This window comes from Ostrea edulis, chromosome 1, assembly GCF_947568905.1.
Source record: "Ostrea edulis chromosome 1, xbOstEdul1.1, whole genome shotgun sequence".
In the NCBI taxonomy this organism is placed as follows: Eukaryota; Metazoa; Mollusca; class Bivalvia; order Ostreida; family Ostreidae; genus Ostrea; species Ostrea edulis.
The window spans coordinates 68,852,466-68,876,094 of NC_079164.1; the positions used below are offsets into that span (position 1 = coordinate 68,852,466).

General features: G+C 34.1%; 1 protein-coding gene across 5 annotated transcripts in view; it reads left to right on the forward strand.

Annotated features, from left to right (window-relative positions):
- LOC125645962 (uncharacterized) overlaps window positions 1–18,276 on the forward strand; it is a 33,816-nt gene extending 15,540 nt beyond the window's left edge. For 4 of the 5 annotated variants that reach the window (XM_056158010.1, XM_056158012.1, XM_056158023.1 and 1 more), the window contains 3 exons: window positions 3,956–3,984; window positions 4,162–4,197; window positions 12,677–15,403. In XM_056158010.1, the coding sequence (XP_056013985.1) occupies window positions 3,956–3,984; window positions 4,162–4,197; window positions 12,677–15,027 (2,416 nt within the window). In that variant the 3' untranslated portion in view covers window positions 15,028–15,403. Of the gene's footprint in view, window positions 1–3,955; window positions 3,985–4,161; window positions 4,198–12,676; window positions 15,404–17,779 lie in introns of those variants that run through there. The other variant, XM_056158034.1, reaches the window with a different exon arrangement.
- Window positions 18,277–23,629: the final 5,353 nt, after the last annotated feature.

Here is a 23,629-nt window from a genome sequence, read left to right on the forward strand (position 1 = left end):
CGTGACATTCACACCTAATGCCAAGCGTTTGGCGATGGAACTGTCACTACCTGTTTGTTTTTTTTTATCGACTTAGGTATGTCGCGGCCGGGATTCGAACCCCGGCCTACCGCATGCGGGGCGAACGCTCTAACCTCTCGGCCACCGCGGTATGTATTTTCCTGACTGGTTCCTATGTCGCGAAAATACATACTAGATAAAACAATGCATACATGTTGATTATCCTCGCTCTCATTGTAATACCTTCATTATTCGTTCATCTAGTTTCAAGAATTATTAATATTCTAAGTCTAGCCGAAAAGAGCCAGGACAAAGCAATCGCAGATGTCTGTATTTTGCTTCCATAAAATGAAAATTATCGGCTTCCATCACAAGCATCTTTCAACCAAACTTTATATTATAGGAAACAAAGAGCTCAGAATTTAAAAGCGAAAATCAATGGTCTTTCGGATATGACCGTCATTAAAAACAGAGGTCACGTGTTGCGGCAGGCGTTGACACGATAAAGAATCCTCACTGCTATGACCCTGATCGCTAAACATATGTCTAAATATTATAAATTTCTCAATATCAGTGAAAAAGTCTCGATGTGACTTAAAAAAAGATCAATCAATCAAAATTGAACTTGGAAGGTATGGTTAAATTTCAAACATCAACACTGCTGAACTTAAGGATATTATATGAATAAAATATAGATTTTTAACGAACTCAACATACTAGACTTGTAGGAAATGAAAATTGATTGTAACTATACCGCGTTCCTTATTTGTCACCTCAAATGAAAGTCACATAGATATCTAACATGTAGAATATGTTATAATTCCAGATGACGAAGTTTTTTTTCTGTAAGGTTCTTTTTTTCAAGAACTTTTAATTCCATATTTGGTAATCCAACTTATCCCCAAAATTCTTCTAAATCACGTTTCATTTGTAAACAATTCAAAATCCCAGTCAATCGGATGAATGGAGAGGTGGTGTAAATCAACTATGGATTATCGAAATTTCCAAAGAACTTATTGTATATTTAAAATGACAAACGTTTTAGAAAACCAACAGCATCAAATATGAATGATTTCTATGATAAATTAAAGATAAGGCTTTTTGCCACCATAGATAGCTGATTCTTCATTAAACATGAACCTAGGAAATAAATTCTACATCTTGTGATTAGTTCGTTAATCATCATTCGGAATAGATTCACAAGTATTCTGATGGTCATATCAAAAGGGTGCGAACCTGAGATTTGGAGTAATATCAATTTCTTGGGAAGTGTATTTTTTATTTCTACATTCAAAGAGAATCATGAAATTAAAAAGAAAGACTTGGGTTGCAATACTTGTTATTGAGGGACAGTGTTCAAAACAAGACGTTTTTTCACTTAAAAGCGACTCCAGATTTAATTATTTAAACTTGATTTGCCTGTTGGTGTCTACACAACATAAGCACCACAAATTAATCATTATATGAAAGATGAAGATTATGAACAGTGATCAATCTCATAACTCCTATCAGCAATATACAATACAGATTTGGGTAAACACGGACCCCTGGACACCCCTGCCGACCTGTCAAACCCTCAATAAATCCTATATCTTGTTCGGGTAAACGGAGTTATCCGTAGTGAATATCAGTGTGCCAAGAACGACATAACAATCGGTATGAAACACGTCAGACAGCATTTGACGCAATGATAGGTTGTATTGGCAAACTAGATCGTTTTAATGACCATAGAATTTACGAAATATACTCCTATACGTATATATCAGTTTTATGATTTGTGATATTTGAGACTTGCAACTAGTTCAAATATTGTTATTTATTTAATGCGTTGATATATTTTTCCAAACAGAACTCCAATTCTTAAAAAAGAGTTTTAATTAATTTACTCGAAATTGTTTTAACGATTCCATATTTTCGCCAATGATTTGCAAAATTGATCTCTAACTTATTTAAGTCCCATTTTGAATTTTAAGACAAGACTTTGAAAATTATGTGAAATTTTAGAAATTGACATTACTTTTTATATATGTTTTTAAATTCTGAAATTTTATATCATGAATTATTTCGTATATCAAGTGCAAAATGGTCATTATTCCAATAACCTTTATTAAACATTTTTATCTGTATTGTTAGAAGAGATGATTATATATTTATTTTATGTAAGTATTTTTATTGAAAGTAGATATTAAAGGCAAACTAGCAACTCAACTTTATGACAAACGGGGTAGTTTCAGCTTCTCTAGCGACAATTTCCCATATATATGTATCAATATTCCATTATCACCTGCATATGGTGTTTATATCTCTCAACTAATTCGATACGCGAGAGCTTGCAATCTTACATGGACAAAGGGAGATAATTTTCACAACTTCACAATGTTCTAAGCATAGAAATTTCCTACCTTAATTCTTTCATCCATAACATGAAAGGCGAAGATAACGAACAGTGATCAATCTCATAACTCCTATAAGCAATACAAAGTAGATAGTTGGGCGAACACGGACCCCTGGACACACCAGGGGTGGGATCAGGTGTGCCACAGCACGTTTGGTCGCCTTGGCACGTTCGGTCGCCCGGCGACGATACTTGTAGCACGTTTGGTCGCCGACGACCATTCGTGCCGCACGTTTCATCGCCCGGCGACCGAATGTGCCGTGAGGGTGGACACGAATGGTCGGCAATTTTAAGCCATACTCGAGCACGAATGGTCGCCATCCAAGCCTCCATCCCAAATCCCATCTTTGCTTTTATTTTGTAAAAAGGGTGTGTGTTCATGTTTGTGTGTTCGTTCGTGCGTGTCTATGTATTTGAGTGACGGTGTGAGTGCGTGTACGCGTGTATGTGGCCATGTATGACTTCATCAATGAGTAATTGATTTTGATCAGGGGCTATGTTACAAACATACTAAAAAGTAGATTTTGCATGATGCTGATATCATGATATTACTGCGTACCGTAACTCTTATAGAGACTGGCTTGCTTGAGAATGTGGACGTTCCAATTGACCATTTGATAGGATTTGCATGGCATCATTGTACTTCTTTATGGGGGTTTCTAAGTTTTGATCCATTTGAAACTACTGCGGACTGAAAAATCTAAATGCTTTACTGTTTCACATCATGAAAAGAAAACAATGCATATCAATTTCTGAACAAATTTAAAATGTGGACTTAATGAAATGATTATCATTGTAATGGCAAGCATCATAAAAGGCTCCAAAACTGTGGCATTAGTTAAAAGAGACTCAAACTCTGTAACCCATTCATTTGTGTTCATTTTTAAATTTTAAATTCAATAGTTGCAGGGATAGCCAACAAAAACTCTGGTAAACAGTCTGAAAATTGCCGCGTTCAACGTCCATAGCTTTTAGAAATGCACAACCTGTCATTAATTCGAATACTGTCTAACGTTGTTAGGCTATTCTTTACATATTTACTTTGGCTACGGAATACATCATTCATCTGATTAGGACATAGAGCGCATGGCGGATGTGACCGATTAACAGGGTATGTTTACTACATTTGTACATGATGCCACTTCTGGTGTTTCCAGTGGTCTGTGTTTACCCTACTCTGAAGTTTGTATTCTTTATAGAATGTTCCTGAGGGAACCAGGGATAAAATATGTCCTCGGTATCCCTTGCTTGTCGTACAAAACGACTAAAGGGGCGAACCTTCGGATGATACCGCAAAAACTTGGGCCTCGTGTGAGCATATGCCTAAATTTTGCAGCACTATCCCGGCAATGGTGACGTCTCAATATGAGTGAAAATTGTCAAGAGAAATGTTAAACATTGTACGACCAATAACGTTATAGGAATTATGAGATTAATCACTGTTCGTTGTCTTCCTTTTTCATGTACATTTGAAAGGGAGTAGAGCGTCGACGGTGTCGAATTAACACTAAACGAACACTTTATTTTTGCTTTAAAACAATTGTTGTCTCTTTTCGACAGGCCCCAGCATAATGGAATTGAAATATTGGGTAACGTATACTTATTTCTTTCTCATTATAGATTGTAATGTTTTCATTTGACTAAGATAATCTCGTACATTTTGCATGAAAGATGCGTTGTTTTTCATATACTTTTTCGCAAATATATATTTATAAAACACTTCTGGTGTATATTTTCATTATCTAAACATGCTATTATATCTACAGAGTTGAGAGATGATGAAAGACTGAAAGAAATCAAAGGTTAGTGTATCAGAATTATTCCGGAAATCTGACAGGTGATTCAAAGCATAGAGAGTCAGACAGTACAATGTCTAACTATATCGATATAGAAATTAAATTCAAAACAAAGACAGTATGATGTATTTTTCTGGCCTCGCGTGTACTTTTCCAAACAAGGTATAATTATGATTATATTTACAACTATACATTCTCAGTATCTTAATAAGATAACGTACATATACGAAGTTGTGTATTCCAAGAATTTACCTTTTGGGTACTCCCATTTATAAAGTACGATATTATCGATATACCAAATATCCTAGCAGCATGTGACCAACGCGTTAGACCGCACAACCATCTAAGCCAGTCAAAACCTTGCTTTTGATGACGATAGAATTCTCGCCACGCTGTAACACGCTACACGGTCTTCGAAAATGGAAATGGAATACAGTTGAAAGATGTATGATCCGATGTTCATGTATTATTTTTGTACATAACTACTTTAAAGCAGATTAATTAGGTTTTAAAGTTATTAACTTTCCCTTGATTACATGCTTGAAAACATTTGTATATAAAAGAAAACAGTGCAAAGATTATTCAAAAAGTACATAGTAGCGGGAACGCAAAAATTTGCGTCTATAAATACATGTAGCCCCATGCGGGTCAGGGGGTCCCAACATGATGTATAAAAACCAAAAGCAACTGTCCAACTTTTAAGTTGTATGGTCCGAATTACGACATTTTTTCCATCTTGTAAAAACGCTATTAAATCATCGCACGTATGTAGTTATGAGGCTGTTTGACATGTCATACATTATAACCAAAGTTATCTGATTTTAAATCGATGTTTACAAACAACCGGGTCACGCTGCCATTTCAAGTGACATTCACGTGACCAGTTCAATCTTTCAGATCATCGATGGTCTTATCTGTGTAAAGTTGTGTATTTTGTTACAACAGCACCATGTCATAAGTTTAATAAAAATAAAAATATCAAATACCTCTTAGTAATTCGTTGTTCTACGCTATTTAATCTTTAAATTTAGACAGTTGCATCTGAGTTAATACAATTATCATGTTGACATTCCTCTGACGCGCGTGGGGCTATTTATATACGGGGGTATGTTAATGCAGGTCATGCTACGGAAGCATATTAGGGCCGCAGCAGTATCTTGTTTTAGTTTGTTATAACAGATTAATAATTTGTTATAACAGATTATTAATTTGTTATAACAGATTATTAATTTGTTATAACAAATTACTAATCTGTTATAACAAATTATTAATCTGTTATAACAGATTACTAATCTGTTATAACAAATTATTAATCTGTTATAACAAATTACTAATCTGTTATAACAAATTATCAATCTGTTATAACAAATTATCAATTTGTTATTTCAAGTTACTAAATTGCTATTTAAAATCATTAATTTAACAAGAGGCCCACATGCTTTATTGGTAACCTGAGCATTAGTTAAAAGTGTCACTACTGCAAAAGGCTATGGAATCGATACTAATTTTCCTGGTTGCATATCTGAGCTACATATAATGTAAATTCTTTTCATATTATATTTAGCTTTTGCAGATTAGCTCAGACTCAGGCCATCTTTAAGGTCCATGAATCTCTTGTTTTGCTTTATTGCCACTTCAGTTATACTGTGAATAATTGTAACTTAAAAAGCCTTCTAATACATGGTGCTAGATCTTATATTGAGCACATAACTTTCAGTTTGCAGGAAACCCATTTTGAAAATGTATGCCTGTTGGAAAGCGGTAAATGTAGTACGACCGAAAACCGAAAGTCCCGAATAACGATTTTTGCATTATTTCTCTCTTAATAGTTGATAGAATGACATCAAACTTATTGTGATAACTGTTTGACATATTAAACAAGAATCGTAAATCTGTTTCTGGAAATTCTATAAAGAAGATATTGAACCAGAGTTTTCGGATACCAAAAAGCGGTAAATCTAGTACGTTTTATAAATGTCGAAACCTGAACACGGTCGCCGATCTTGTGATCTACCGAAAGTCTGCGTTTTAGCATTATAGACAATATTGAATCAGACTGAGTTCTAGATATCTAAGGTAACTTAAATAAATCGCAATTGCATATGTGGTGCATTTATATGCGCATTTTTATGGAGCGCCAAATTAACATAAACTCAAATAATTGAAGATATCTTTAATTATTTGAAGATATCATCAATTCAATTATTGCTCTCTTTAATTGAATTAATGCGCGCATTAAATCATTTATTGCTCTCATCAAATGAATTAATGCGTGCTTCAATTCAATTATTGCTCTCATCATTTGAATTAATGCACGCATCAATTGAATTAATGAGAGCAAAAATTGATTTAATGCGCGCATTAATTCAATTATTGCTCTCTTCAATTCAATTGATGAGAGCATCAATTCAGTAGAAATTTTGCTCGCAATAATTAATTTAGAGCTCGGTATAAATAATTTGATGATCTCTTTAATTCAATTGAAGATATCTTTAATTATTTACGATGCTTTTGTATAAGGAATTAATGCGCGCATAAATTCTTTTAAAGAGAGCAACAATTCAATTAAAGAGATCATTAATTCAATTGTGGATATGTTGAATTGAAGATATCGTTAATTATATAGTTGCTCTCTCTAAAAGAATTATTGCTCTCTTCAAATGAATTAAAGATATCATTAATTCAATTGAAGAGAGCAATAATTGAATTAATGCGCGCATTAAATCAATTTTTGCTCTCATCAAATGCATGAATGCGCGCATCAATTCAATTATTGCTCTCATCAATTGATTTAATGCGCGCATTATATCAATTTATTGCTCTCTTCAATTGAATTGTAGCGCGCATCAATTCAATTGTTGATATCATTAATTCATTTGAAGAGATCATTAATTCAATTAAAGCGCGCATCAATTCAGCTGAAGAAGTAATGCTATCATCAATTCAATTAATGCGCGCAATAATTCAGAATTGAAGATATCATTAATTATTTGAAGAGATCTTTAATTAAATTGTTGCGCGCATCAAATGAATTGATGCTATCTTCAAATAATTGAAGATATCTTCAATTATTTGAGTTTATGTTAATTTGGCGCTCCATACATTTTATTGTGTCACCCTACATATTTTGTAATTACACATGTGTAGTACACGCAATCTTTTGCCATGCCAAGAAATTCCTAGCAAAATCTCCGGTATAGAAAAACCGTAATAAATTATGCAGTGACCGCAATTAAGAGATAAGCGACGGCTACTATTAATCAGCATGTAATATGGTCCTATTGAAGCCAACGAATTCAGACCGGACGGGATTTCTTGGCATGAATATTTCAATCCATTTTGATATATACACTATAAAAAGTGTGCTTCTTTTTAAACTTCGGTTATTGAAGCATATGTTTTTGAACTATCCTTCTGTTGGTGTAATCCTGTGAAATAAAATTGCATATTAATATAATTTGGAATGTTCCACGTTATCATAAGTCACACTTATATAATAGCAATAGATAACTTTCATATTATGATATTTATTCAGAAGCATTTACTGAAACGACTGCAGTTTGTTTTATACAAAATGAGCAAGCTCAACTTCATTCTTCCTTAACTACACTTATCTTTGAATGATATTTTGATAAATGCTGCTCTTAATTTGAAAAGACAAAACGTGAAATTAATCATTTGAAATTTACTTTTTATCCAGCGCACGAGCAGCAGGGTTGTGGCACAGAAAACTACAGCAAAAATTATCAAAACCACAATGGGAATCACGCTTCTGAAAAATAAATTGTGGTAAAGTTGTCGTTTTCAGAACATTGAAGTTTTTATTCATGATTCACAAACAACTTACATTTTTTTTTTTGAAAACATTAAGATAACGAACAGTGATCAATCTTATAAATTATATATATAGTATACACTATGGTAAACAGTAGTCCCTGAAAACAAAATATGTGGGATCAGGTGAAAATATCATTCCCTGTTGACCGTTTGCATCCACAGTGGGCCCTTTGTCTTGATTAGGTAAACGGAGTAAACAGTAAGCAAAACCAGTAGTCAATTCGAACGACCTAACAATTGATATGAGCCTGTCAGACAACATTCAACCCAATGACAGGCCGTGTTTGCAATCAATACCATTATAAGGACAACATAATTTGCAAAATGCTGAACGTATAACTTAGGTCGCGGGTTTACAGACTTTCATTTCACTTTGTTATAACAGATTAATAATTTGTTATAACAGATTAGTAATCTGTTATAACAGATTAATAATTTGTTATAACAGATTAGTAATTTGTTATAACAAATTATTAATCTGTTATAACAGATTACTAATCTGTTATAACAAATTATTAATCTGTTATAACAAATTATTAATCTGTTATAACAAACTAAAACAAGATACTGCTGCGGCCCTAATATGCTTCCGTACTATAATGATCTCTTGTCGTTGATATTGATGATCTGTTAAATTCGTTATAACAGATTAATAATTTGTTATAACAGATTAGTGATTTGTTATAACAAATTGATAATCTGTTATAACAAATTACAAATTTGTTATAACAAATTATTAATCTGTTATAACAAATTACTAATTTGTTATAACAGATTACTAATTTGTTATAACAGATTATTAATTTGTTAAAACAAATTACTAATTTGTTATAACAGATTATTAATTTGTTATAACAAATTACTAATTTGTTATAACAGATTAATAATTTGTTATAACAGATTATTAATTTGTTATAACAAATTAATAATCTGTTAAAACAAATTATTAATCTGTTATAACAAACTAAAAAAAGATACTGCTGCGGCCCTAATATGCTTCCGTATCATGCTCCATTTATGCACGTAAACTGCATAATCTTTAAAATCTGTCCTACACAGAGAGGGAGAGCTACTAACTTTCTAAAACCTATTTTGGTTGTTTACATGACAACATTTTGTATCATAACAACATGCCATATATGTGCTTCCGTATGACGTCATTGCATGAATGTTATAAATAGATCACATATGTACCTTAATAGAAAATGGAAAAGTAGCACAGGACCCCGGGATTTGAATAATGGTCTAACTGTCAATAATGATGGTAAAACACCCATAGTTTATCAGAATTACTGATAGAATCCTACCACTTTCAGTAACAAATAATTATTAAACAATTAAGCCATTTAGCCCATGCTTTACATTTCGCACTGATGTTATGCAGTTTTCTTTAAAAGTTTTCTTAACAGACGATTATATCAGTAATTGCTGTATACATTAGTTTATGACCTTTCACACGGTGTATAAACGGTCTCTAAAAGTATGCAGTGTAGTGTATTACTTTTGTAGTTTTATTTCAATGTGTGACAGAGGAAAATCGGATCGACATGATAAATGGAATGTTTTCCCCGTTAAACAAAATTGTCCATGAATGAAATCAACATACATGTACCTTCATAATAGCAATAAATTCTCAGTGTTTCACATAAATATCTCATATACCCCATGTCATATATTTCAAATACTCCACATTTTGTCGATATTTACACGCTGTCACACGCTACACGGTTATTGAAAATTTAAATGGGATACAGTTTTTTAACGTACATTTTAGAGGATCATACATGATACATATCGCATTCGAAATATTTTATATCTAGCACGGAAATAGTAATGAACTCTTATATGAACATAACTGCCCTAAGTGAAGAAATATTTAATATAAAGCACAGAAAATTTCACTTTATTTGGATACCCACTTCCGCCCCTGCCTGGGGTTGAACTCACGACCTGCTGAACCAAATCTTCTAGCAGCATGTAACCAGCGCGCTAGATCGCTCGACCATCTAGGCAAGTCTAAAAAAAAAAACTTGCTTTCGATGGCGATGGATTCTTGCCACGCTGTCACACGCTGCACGGTAATTGAGAATGGAAATGGGATACAGTTATTTAACGTACATTTAAGAGGATCATACATGATACACATTGCATTCGAAATATTTTATATAAAGCATATATATATATATATATATATATATATATATATATATATATTATATTATATAAATATTGCATGTATTTGAGGGTAACATTGAAAATTTTCACCCCGAGAAAACCATTGTCAACCGAGGCGTAGCCGAGGTTGACAATGGTTTCTCGAGGGGTGAAAATTTCAATGTTACCCTCAAATACATGCAATATTTGTTTTATTATACTGAATGTTATGTAAACTGGGAAGCAGAAAAACTTACGTCTGTTGACATTTGATCAATCACTGTCGTGCGATATTTCGTATTTCGATGCGGGTACTCGCGTTTATTACAAACGCTCAAACGACGTCGTCTAGCAATCTACGGCGAACCGTACGCGCATAAATTTGACGCATGTGATAATTTTTTATAATATCACCCGTTGTCAAGAACTGTTACCCGTTGCTAGATACTATCACCCTGAGTCGCGTGTTTTCTGTTCTCAGAGGGTAACAATGTTTTTTCAAATGCTTCTCGACCAATCAGGTTCGAGTATTTTACATGAAAGTATAATAAAAGAAGTTATCATATTATATATCATAATACTGAATTCTTTTTAAAAACTATATATATATAGTTTGTAGTATTTGATACAGTAAATACATCCAATCGTAATTTAAGTCAAGAAACACATTAATGCCTCTTCAGACAGTTATAAAATTTTATAATAGAATTTAGATTTCTTACGACACTTACCTGATAAGGTAAACAAGAACGCAATATTAGTAACGTTTGATGTTGTTAATTTATTTATTATATACTTTCAATTTCATCTCTTCTTTTTTCTTTAAAAGTTTGCGGGCATATATCACACGCTATATGCCCGGAAACATTCCGGCCCGCAAACATTACGTCACAATCAAATTTCTACGCCGTTAATTTTCAAAATTTTCGTGTTTTTCATCTTTTACTCAGTTAAACCGATAAAGTTATTGTTAAAAATAAAATTATTGTTAGTTTCTAAATGAAATTGAAAGTATATAATAAAAAGGTTATAGACTTTGTATGGGAAATATGACGACCTCGTTTTTTGTCGCGAACGGACCTCGCAAGCTCGGTCCGTCTACGCGCCAAAAAACTCGGTCGTCATATTTTCCCATACAAGGTCTATAACCTATAAATATTAATATTACTTGGCTCTCAATAGCTTACTGTGAAATATGTTTACTGTTATTATCTATGACGTCATAATATGCTTAACGTCAAAACCTTTTCCCTTCATTCGTTTATGACGTCGTTATGTACGTGAAATGTTAGGACGTCTTTATGACGTCAGACCATTTCAAAACTATTTTAAAATGTAACGCCTGGGGATTATAAAATGAAAGCGCTTGCGTTAAACTTTTAACTTTGTGTACTGTTTATTCTATTGCTTTTAATATATATATATATATATATATATATATATATATATATATATATATATATAAAGTCCCGTGGAAATCTGGGTTAGAATAGGTCCTCAGTACCCCTTGCTTGTCGTAGAGGGCGACTAAATGGGGCGGTCCTTCGGATGAGACCGCAAAAATCGATATCCCATGTCACAGCTGGTGTGGCACGATAAAGATCCCTCCCTGCTCAAACGCTGTAAGCGCCGAGCATAGGTCAAAATTTTGCAGCCTTTCACCGGCAGTGGTGACGTCTCCATATGAGTGAAATATTCTCTAGAGGGACGTTAAACAATATTTAATCGATCAATATATATATGTAAGACTCCAAAGTGCGATGGGACTCCAAAGTGCGATGGTCACGCTAAACCCCGATGGTCTGCGCTAAACCCCGATGGTGTGACACGCCAAAGTGCGATGATCCATACTCATGCGCCAAAGTGCGATGGTCTGACACGCCAAAGTGCGATGGTGTGACACGCCGAAATCCATTGGTTTATAAACGACACAGTGTTTTGGTACATACTGTACCAACCGTGTGTTGTTTCACTAAAATATCAGTGCAAAATCCATGCATAAAAAATAAGAAGTTCAACTTATCTCATTACCATCTAGTTGTCGTGTTATTAAACACAACATTTTCCAACGCTAAATCGAATTGAATGTTTTGCATTATAGCATATCCCCAGGATTTTATTACGTGTACGTCACAAGTAATAAATGATCACGAATCAAAGAATGTTTGGGCGAAATAGATAGTTCGACAACAAATGTACTTTGCCGTTCTCACTATATCCTCAACATTGAATACCTTGCCATTGCTGTCGTCCGTGTTGCATTTCTTCGGTTTCATTTTGAAAGACGTTAAGAATGACGTCACAATTACGTGACGTCACAAACGTTACTGAACTCCGCACCATTGGACTTTGGCGTGGCCATCGCACTTTGGCGTCCGTAACGTTAACAAACCGTTGCACTTTGGCGCAGACCATCGCACTTTGGAGTGACCATCGCACTTTGGAACGACCATCGCACTTTAGAGTCTTACATATATAATTCCTTTTACTTCAGGTCAAGCAGAACGACATATTAAAAGTCATCAAGAATTTGACCACTTTTATTTTGAAACATCAATTTATAAAAAGATACAAAACTGCTTCAGAGATCATGGGGTTGTGATAATAGAAGGACAAACTGGTTGTGGCAAAACAGCGGCGGCCACGCATTTATTATTAAACTGCGATGACTCGAAGGAGACAGTTATTCTTATGGCAACACAATACAGCGATTTATATCAACACAGTGGCGACAATGACTCTCGAGTCATTTATCTGGTAGACGACATGGATATTGACACGTCTGATACACAGAATTGGCTAGCGGCTTTCGAGATGCTACATAAGAAAATCAATGATTCAGAAACAATACATCACTTCAAAAGGAAACATCACAAAATTCGCTTGGTTGTCACAACATTTCATGTTCCATCAAAATTTCTCGGCAATCCCTTATTTTCAGAAGAAGTTGTAATTAATGTTCCGGAATTAAGTAAGAGGGAAAAAATTAAGATTTTACAAAAACAGATGAAATATGCGGAAAAATGTCTGGAGGTCAAATCTGAGGATCTCGATAAAGATTTCCAAGAAGAAATTGATAAAGCAAGAACTTCTATCGGATTCCCACTTGCTGCTCAATTGTACGCAAGAGAAGAAAAATACCGTAAAAGCGGGATAAACTTTTTCAAAAATCCGAAAATACTATTTCAAAAATCATTGAAAGACTTTATTGACAACGATAAAACTAACAACTTACTTGCGGCACTCATTATTGTGTATCTTCGCGAGCTTTATGAAGGAGAAGATATACCAGGTGATATTGCAAGTGCGAAGCTGCGTGAACCAAATACATGTGAAAATGCCATTAATCCACAGGTCGTTAAAACATTAGATTTGAGGTTTAATGATTTGTCTGATTCTGCAAAGAAACTGCAAGGAATTTTCTTCCTGAAGACTGAGGAAGACACCTTTAGGTTTTGTCACAATCTTGTTCGTGATTCTGTAGGTGCATTTCTGTTTGAGAAGTATTTCGAAACTGTTGTTGTGCATTTTCCAGTATCTGCAATTGCATACGAAACACACGAATTTTCAGATTTTAGTGACAAGGAATTCACTTCTATCGCCGCGAGATTTATCCTTGAAATGAAGAAAGAAAATATGGAAGAGTTGTGTAAATGTTCGGTTCTAAAAAACGTCAACTTTCTGAATATCATGGGTTCAAAATTAGAGGAAAACAAAAGTACATTGAAAGAAATATTGAACACGTTTGATAAAAAGTACCATCATTTACCGCTGACGTATTGGTGTGGCCGATTTGGATTGTTGAAATTTTCAGAAATGTTAAAAACGTTCGTAGACGAACTCATCCCGGGTCGGCGATTTATACATCGTTACTTTGTTCTGCTTGGTGAATTTTCCACTACAACACCTAAAGATCTTGACAATAAATTACAGCATATTCAAAATTCGTCAGAAATAAGGAAAGTATTATTTTCGGATCGGCCAAGTTGCATTCATGAAATTATTTCATCCAACATGCAAGATGAGGATGTGAAAGCAATCCTTGAAGATCTTGTAAAAGACGGAAGGTCAGTGGATGTTTATGACAAAAATGAAAAAACTCCTTTGATGATCGCAGTGCTTTGCGATAAAAAGAGAAAATCAACTATAGATTTATTATTGGAACACTCAGATTTAACAAAGGTGGACAAAAATAACTATTCTCTGTTTCATCATTGTGTAGCAGCCGAAAAAGATGACATGAGTTGTTCACAAATTCTTATGAACCTTTTGAAAGCTCTCGGGAAAATGCAAAACGATTCGAAGGAGAAGGATGTCTTGCGTATTAAAAGTTATTCTGGACTGACGGTACTTCACAGAGCTGCAATAGTAACAAAATACAGTAGGATACAATGTATGCAGATCCTGCTTGGTTTTGATGAAGATCTTTGCAAAGAAGAAAGAACTGATGATGAAGCTGGTAAATCACCAATATACAATTTGATGAAATACTTGAGAGGAAATGACGTTTTGGTAGAACTTGAACGTTTATTACGAGTTTGCATGTTACAACTGTATGGCTGTTCACCATATCATAAGAAGAAAGATGACAAAAGTGCTTGGGAAAAAATGACAGAGGACAAATCCAGTAGTCATAAAAAATTAATCCAGATAGTAAGAGCAAATCCGGATCAAGAAGAAATGATTGAAATCATTGAATCTGTGTTGGACGATGTACCAGAGAATGTTGAAAGATGCGATATCAAATTTTATTCATTGCTGGAACCACCAGAAAAAATGTCTTCAAGTTTGTCGATGCTTTACAAAAAAGCAACCCAGTGTTTAGGAAATAAAAAAATTAGTTAAAATTGAAGCACTTTGAAATGGGAGGTTATGAATACATGCACATACATGTGTATAATTTTGCAGTGAGAAAATTAACTGGTTTCCGTCTTCAGCTAGAACAAAAAATTTCAACAATTTCCAATTTTTACATATGACTGATATTTTCACAAAGATTGAAATTCCGAGGAATTTTTATGCGGTGTTGAAATGCTTTGTTAGAGCTTGAGACATTAAAAGTATTATGTTCTTTAGCATTCATTACGTCTTTGCATGTATATAATTAATGTTTTAATTGTGTTTAGATAAATTAGTTACATGTATCATAACAAATGTTTAATATTATCCAAGGAGCAAAATAAACCTTTTCATGTTATTCATCGTTAATAAAACATTTGTTTCGGAATATACTTTCTTATTCGTTTTGATGAGTGGAATTGTAATTATTGGTTATCATTTTGATCGATAGAATTTTCCAATTATCATACTAGTGAGCGATAATCCCCATTGCTTCTTGTTTTGGTGGATATTCTAACTTACTATTCTTCCAGTGTAAACTAAAACTCTTGAATCTATATTGTACAAACCTAAATGGCAGAGTGAAGTGAATTTAAGGTCGTTCAGAATATAGGCGTTAGGTCGATGAGGAACAAATATCCCATGATAAAGTTCGTTTTCAATTCGTGGTCTTGACTTGGCCGCGCCAAACATTAGAAGTAAGAGTCGCAGGTCTTTCAAATGAGTCATAAAAACCGACATTTCGTGTCACAGCAGGCGTGAGCAAAAAGCCTCACTGCTACAACTCTAAGCAACCCTGTGGATAGGTGTTACACCCCAAACCGTCCCCATCCCAAAGCGTCGCCGGCGACGATTTGGGAAGACATTTCACTCCAAATCGTCGCCTGGCATCCCAAATCGTCGCTCCGGCAACGAATTGGGACAATATTACACTATCATTAGGGGCGACGATTTGGGATGTACTATTGTACACCCCAAATCGTCGCCCGTCCTAAATCGTCGCCCTGTAATATTTTATTGACGATTTAAGGGTAACACAGAGGTTATTTTATTGTACCCCCTGTAGTGCCTTGGCTCTGTCTATCTTTCTTGTACATGTTGGAATATTAATAATTGCCAATTCGTTTCCATCTCTGTAATTCTTTATTTGGAGTAGGAAAAGATTGACTACAATACAGAAAATAACAAAACTTACTATGTTGTACAATATGTAAATATTGTACTTTCAGATATGATAAACAATTATTACTTACTGAAATATTGAGCTTAACTGATGCAAGGTGAAGATAACGAACAGTGTTCAATCTCATAACTCCTACAAGCAATACAAAATAGATAGTTGGGCAAACACGGACCCCTGGACACACCAGAGGTGGGATCAGGTGCCTAGGAGGAGTAAGCATCCCCTGTTGACCGGTCACACCCGCCGTGAGCCCTATATCCTGATCAGGTAAACGGAGTTATCCGCTGTCAAAATCAGTGTGCCAAGAACGGCTTAACAATCGGTATGAAACACGTCAGACAGCATTTGACCCAATGCGAGGTTGTATTGACGAACTAAATCGTTATAACGACTATAGAATTTGCGAAATGCTGACTTCAATCGAGACTGTTGAAATCCCTGTACCATCAACATAATACTTCATAAATTGACAACCAATGCATGACTTATAGAAAGGTAAGCAAAATGAAATGTGACATCTACATTCTGACATGTGTTATAGTTTTGTTTACATACTTGAATTGACAATTTACCTTTTATAAATAAATGTAAATACACTATAAAGAAAACATCAAGTTTACACATTAAAACAACACTATCAAATTGATAATTACCGTGATTATTTTCTGATACATCATTGAATATAAGAAAACAGCTCAAGCACACCACAGTGAGTACAGCAAATATGGCGCGTTTTCAAATCAGGTCAACATAAAAAATTACTTCCTGACAAAATTGGAAAACCTATTTACATACTATCAGATTAATTTGGAAACTTGAAATCAAATACTTTACACCCCCTCTTATATGGAGGTACATAGGTTTCACCTGGTCTGTTTGTCTGTCTATCTGTATCCATATCTCTAGTGTTTGTCGACCTATTGGACTGCAGTTTTGTTTGTAGATTACAAGTGACCCTCTAACATACCTCCCCAAAAATGAGAATTCTTGAGTGAGAGCTTAAAGCACCACGAGCTGCGCACATTTTCAGCAACTCTGCAATATATCTGGTGTTTGTGAACTGATATGTGGGTTACATGTGTTCCTGACATGTGCTTCTCGTCAAATAAAATATCTTGATCGCGAGCTCAAAAACACTGCGAGTTGCAATCATAGCGAACTATTTTCGACTGTCACTCTGGTGTTTGTAAACCGATTTAGCTAAAATTTTGTATGTAGGTTATATGGGACTAAGCACATAGGTTTAATTTATTTGTTTGTTTGCTTGTTTGTTCATTTACTTATTCAGAGATAATGACCCTACAAATACAGGCAAAACACGATTTATTTTCGGACACATCTCTCTTTTCTCTCTCTCTCTTTCTCTCTGGAGGACTGGACGAAAAAAATTCATATATAATATAGACAACAATGACACCACCACCAACAACAAATACAATTCTTACAATAGTAACAAAACCACTACCAATCAAAACAACAATAACAAATACTGTGATCATAATAAATGTTTTAAAAAATATATGCAACAGAACAAGTAGAAAACGAAGTAAAAGATTAAAATGTCATGCTTCAAAGGTCCAGATAACCTTTTGTGGCCATAGCTGGACCACAGAAGAAGAAAGAAGAAGACAGAGGAGAGAAGAGGGACTTAATAAACACAGCCAGTTTCTATATAAATGATGTTTCCAAATAGTTGCAGCAAAGGGAAGACAATTTGAGGTGTGAGGTTATGCCCAAATCGTCGCCGGCGATTTGGAACGGGTGACGATTTGGGGTGTAAAAGATCGGTCTGAATATATCGTTGGAACTTCACCTACAACTTCTGACGTCGCAATATAATTGGAAAAAGTCTCGAAGGGACGTCAAACAAACATTTTTTTCTATATTTGACCCCATGAATCAACTGGCTTTCCCTTACATCTCACAAATAGAAAATAATATGCACAGTTTTAAAAGTTGTTAACTTTGAAGGCATACACTATTTTTGAAGAATGTATTGATGCAGTTTTATTTCATTTAGATATGAATGAATTTTAACTATATTTTTAAAAAAAATAAACAAATTTCAACTATTTCAACAATGATATGCATTTGTATTTTCCACACAAGACATCATAATAAAGAGGGTGTTGCACAAAGCTTTGTGCCTGGTATTTAAACACTAGCAACGTAGAACTTACCTTCATCCCTATTTAAACTCTTTATACGTATTTGCCATTTAAATACCTTTAGGATTCCCCTGTATTAAAGCTGACATGAATTAATAAATATGGTATAATTCTATATGTCCGCCATATTTCTCTGCTAATCCCCCATATTAGTTGGATATTCTATTGTTATATGTATCAGGGTTCGCATGGTATATAAGGGGACGAGCTTTGCTACGCTTCACTTCACATCAGTGTCTTCGATTTACCTGTGCGGGTAGCTCCGACAGGTAACACGTACATCTATCAGTTTCAGTTTATCAATTTACTTTATTCACTCACACCATATTATGGTACATGAGGTACACTATATTCAATATTTACTAATAGAATATATTAAATGCAAGGTACACGTGAAAAAAGCAGGGAGTTGTTTTATATACATAAAATGAGTTAAGGAGGACAGAATTGGTCATATATTTTAGATATAAAACTACACAATTTGATAAGTACATTAGAGTCTGAAGTTGACATTAACTCTGAAAATTTGAAAAAGTTAGGTTTGTGACAATATTTTTTACAGAAATACTTTCTTCTATAACATTAAAAAAAAAACTTACATTCAAGGATAAAATGATATTCGTCAGCTATCTGACCCATATTACAGATATGGCAAGTTCTTTCGTCTATAGGAGTGCCACACCATCTTCCAGTCTCTACTGGGAGTTGGTGATTTGAAGTTCTAAATCTAATAAATATTGTTCGAAGTTTTTTAGGTAAAGTATTTAAGTATTTTTCAAACCCAAATACTAATTTATAGGACATCAAGAAGAAATGAAATCACGTTTTGGAACACCACGTAGTGCTCAAAATTACAAAAAACATATCGCACAGTAGTAAATCATTCTAAATATATATGTCTGGATAAATATATATAGAATGCCTTTTCTTTACGTGAATGTGCGTACATTTGCAGTAAATATGTCAAAACTATACAAAAATGCGGAGAAATATTTCATCTATTATCTATTGATAAAATGGAATAAGCAAAGGGTATACAATCTATACCATTCACAATTACTTCAAGTAAAAGGCAAATACACATGTACATAAATACTACTGTACTTATAAACATGACATGTATGATCGCCATGAATACGCATCGAATTCGAACGACTATTTACCTTGGTCTACTCCTAATATCTATAAAGGACCGCAGATGTACGTGTACACTTGTCGAAAATACTCTAAGTAGTAGTAAAACTCCCTTTATTTGCATAATCCATGAAACAAAACGATAAACTCCATTTGCATTCCAACAGTAAACAATATTGTCCATTGTACAAACTGCGACACACTTAGCCCGTACCGATCAGCTAGCTATCTTCAATCAGGGGAAGTATCAGAGTATAATATTTACCCTGTATTGTGCATGAATTCTTATACCATATGATTTACTGGTCAGAGTATTGCAGATTTATCAGGAAATCATTTAGGTACATAAATTGTTTATGCATATATACGGTAATTTGCATATGCAACTATGGGATGAGAGAGATAACGAAGAGAGAGAGAGAGAGAGAGAGAGAGAGAGAGAGAGAGAGAGAGAGAACCGATGATCTTGCAATAATCGCGCTCTTATTAAGACAAATGATATCGTTAATTCAATAAAAGAGAACAGTACTAGTAAATCAATATTGCTCTCATTAATTGATAATACAGATTTATTTGATTGCCCTGATATTTAAAGCACGCAGTAATTAGAAATTAAACATATCTTTAAATAATGTTATTTTCAATTACTTCATTTTATGCTAATTTGGCGCTCAATAAATCTTATATATCTATGCCATTTTGCATTATTACATTCTGCGTTGAACTCAACGCAAATTGTACTAATGCAAAATGTAATAATCGAGTTTATCATATCATGCGTCGTTATCAAGCACATAGAATCAAGGGGAGGGGACAAGAGTGTCTGTCCCCCACCTTTAATAACAATATCCATTTTTGGTGGTTATTTTGTAATGCAAATAAAAGATATATTGAGTGACAACCCCTCTCCCACTTGACCCCAGCTTGAAAGTTCTGATATAATAGTAGAAGACACACACCACCACCAATTAAGAAAATGAAGATATTATGAGGTACTCATAGTAGAGGACTCTAACCACCCCACCCCACCCCAACGATTGAAAAAAATGAACTGTAGGGGGAAATTATTGAGGCAGTCAAAGTAAAAGACTCTTTAACCCTTCACCCCACATTAGGACTTTGAACATCAGACAAAAGGTCTAGCTTTGTTTGGGTGTTTTGTTTTATTTCATTGCTTTTTTCGTTCATCCTTTTTAATTATTATTTTGAATGGCAAGAAATTTTGAAGAATACAATTTTACATTTTTCCCCCCTGTTGTACCCCTGAAAAATGACGATACATGTCTGGTTATAATATTTTTACATGTACATTATTTTGCTTTGCAACACATGCATGTATACTAATTGTATGGTGTAGAATTGTACCCTTTACCAAGTTTTCCTTCATTTATACAGTGTAAGGAATGGTAAACCAAAATCACAAAACAAAATGCATAAAGACCAAGATATTTTCAAGCGTATGAACTTCATTCACGAATACATAAATACATGTATTCAGAAAAATCGTATGCATGCATTTTAGGACTATAGCATTTGTGTGTTTTAACATTTCTGTAACATGCCATAATGATTACTTTCAGGGTTGAGTGTAATTTATTCATAAATATTTTCATTTCGTAGATCTGGCGCAATGGCCATACCGCTGTACGTCGAAATTTCAAATTCAAATGTATTCGATAAGATGTTAGTATTCATAAATCAGTACAATTCGTGTTCAGGTTTTATTTGATACGATACAATGTCAATATCTATATGATTACGAAAAAACATTATATAATTTATATCCGAATTCATTTATCAATAAAAACAAAGCTGCATAGTTTGGATGAGGGGGTTCTAATGAGTCTGATGAAATTAAAAGAAGAAACCCAACATTTGCATTCAAACTAGATGTACTTCAAAATGAATTCATTTCTGCTCTGACTGAAAGTATGATTCTAAATTCGGGAACGAATCTTGCATACAAAATAATTAATAGGGGAAAACATAAATTCGAGCTCCTTTGGAATTTAATGAAGTGCAGATATGCACCTTTCTTTCAACACGAATTGATATGTTGTTTCAGGCACGTATACAGGGGGTTGGGGTCGGCAGGAAGGCTGGTCTGCTTTCCCCACTTTTTTGACAATTTACTTTTTTCCCGTTATTCGAACATACAAAGTCAGTATTTTCTACCTGAACAGTTCAAACTAATTATATATTTTAGATTTGTAATGAATTCAATTATAAGCATCAACTCCTGTAAGTTTCCAATATATTGTCAATCACAAATTTTTAAATAGCTGGAAAATTTTAATGCTTGTAAGCTTATTTATATCAGTGATCAGTTTTCTTTCCTTCTGTAAAATGATATATTGTAAATCGAAGGAGGACGGTCGCTCTCTCTCTCTCTCTCTTTATCTCTCTCTCTCTCTCTCTCTCTCTCTCTCTCTCTCTCTCTCTCTCTCTCTCTCTCTCTCTCTCCTGTTCAATCAATGAATATGGACATACAGAGATCGTAAATAATTATGTGGTTCCAAAAGAGACAACAAAACTATATTTTCGTTTATACATTTCCTTTTATATGTGTCTTTGTGTAATCAACTGTTTATTATGGACTGCAAATGTAATACACGTATTTTTACACAGATATTTTCGATCATTATTCCCTTATTTGTATATCCAAGTTTGTATAATTTTGAATTGTGCACGCAATATATCCAACCAGATATCATATTCCCGATTTCTATAAACTGGAAAACGTCGACCAGACAAGCATTCAATATGGGAAATTTTTTCGACTCTGACATCTCCCCTGATTGAAGACACCATGTTTGGCACAGGTGAAGTGTGTTGCAGTCTGTATAATGGAATGACAACGTGTTGTAAAGTTCTAACGAGATACAAATGGAATTTATCATTGTTTCGTGGATTTATCAGAATAAAGAGAATCTAATATTTTCGGTAAGTGCACATCTCCGATACCTGTTGAATAGACGCCCGTTTTTGATACGGTTTTTTTTGGGGGGGGGGGGGGTATGTCATGTGCATTACATATGCATATGGCATGCACCTTTATTGTGCAAGAATTTATATAAATAATATATTTTATGCTCTTTGCTTATTCCATTCTATCAGTATGTAATTGGCAACAGATTTCTCCGCATTTATTTTATAAGAAAATGCAAATACTTGCACGCACTTGCAAGTATGCAAGAAAAGCTTCTTTTTTTTTTTCCTTTTTTTTTTTTGCATATTTGTCTAACTTATCTAAACTTTCCAGAATGTTGCATTAGTATACAATAAATATTTAGTAATTTTGAGCAAAGCATAATGTTTTAAAATGTTATTCTATTTGTTTCTCATGCCCTATATATTACTATCGGAGATGTGCACTGGTCGAGTCCACCTAGAAAAATCGCTCAGGTGTGACAATCACATTTGGGGTATATACGGGTAGAGTAAATTAGGCTACCTGAGAGAAATATGGCGGATAAGATGAGAAAGGTGTACGTATTTATTAATTTATGTCAGCTTTAAGGACAAGTCTATCTTCGCTAGCTAAGGGTTTACGATCCGCTCCGCTTCTCTACAAACCCTTGGCAGATTTAGTTCGATTTTCGTAGCTTTGAGTGGCGCCCTCTAGCGGATGGAGAAAACAACCCTGTTTGGATTACATCATGCTTATCCAATTAAAATGTGTGTTTCAGCTACTGTCTAAAAGTTGTTTAGAAATGGCTGCGCTCGTTGTTTAGAATTGGCTGCGGTCAGAGAGTTACGCAATGTGGTATGCAAATCATTCAAAATATCAATGATAAATTTAACTATCTCTTAATTGCATACTTCATAAAGAAATCAGTGAGAATATTATTTAGAAAGTAAACATGTGTGAACCCATGACATACATGTATATGTAGTCGTTGAGTCGGCGTCTAAAAATAACCCCACGTGTGTAAGTTAAAGGACACAACGCATGTTTCTAAACTTTTTCATTTTTTCAGCAAAATTAACTCTTTTTATGCCTAAAACTATTTTAAATGTGTTTTAAATGAAATATTTTACGTAGTTTTCGAGTTTGAAAGCGATGAAATTCAAATCTTGCGATATGCATATTTTCTTTCGCTAGTTTACGCGCCATTTTGTG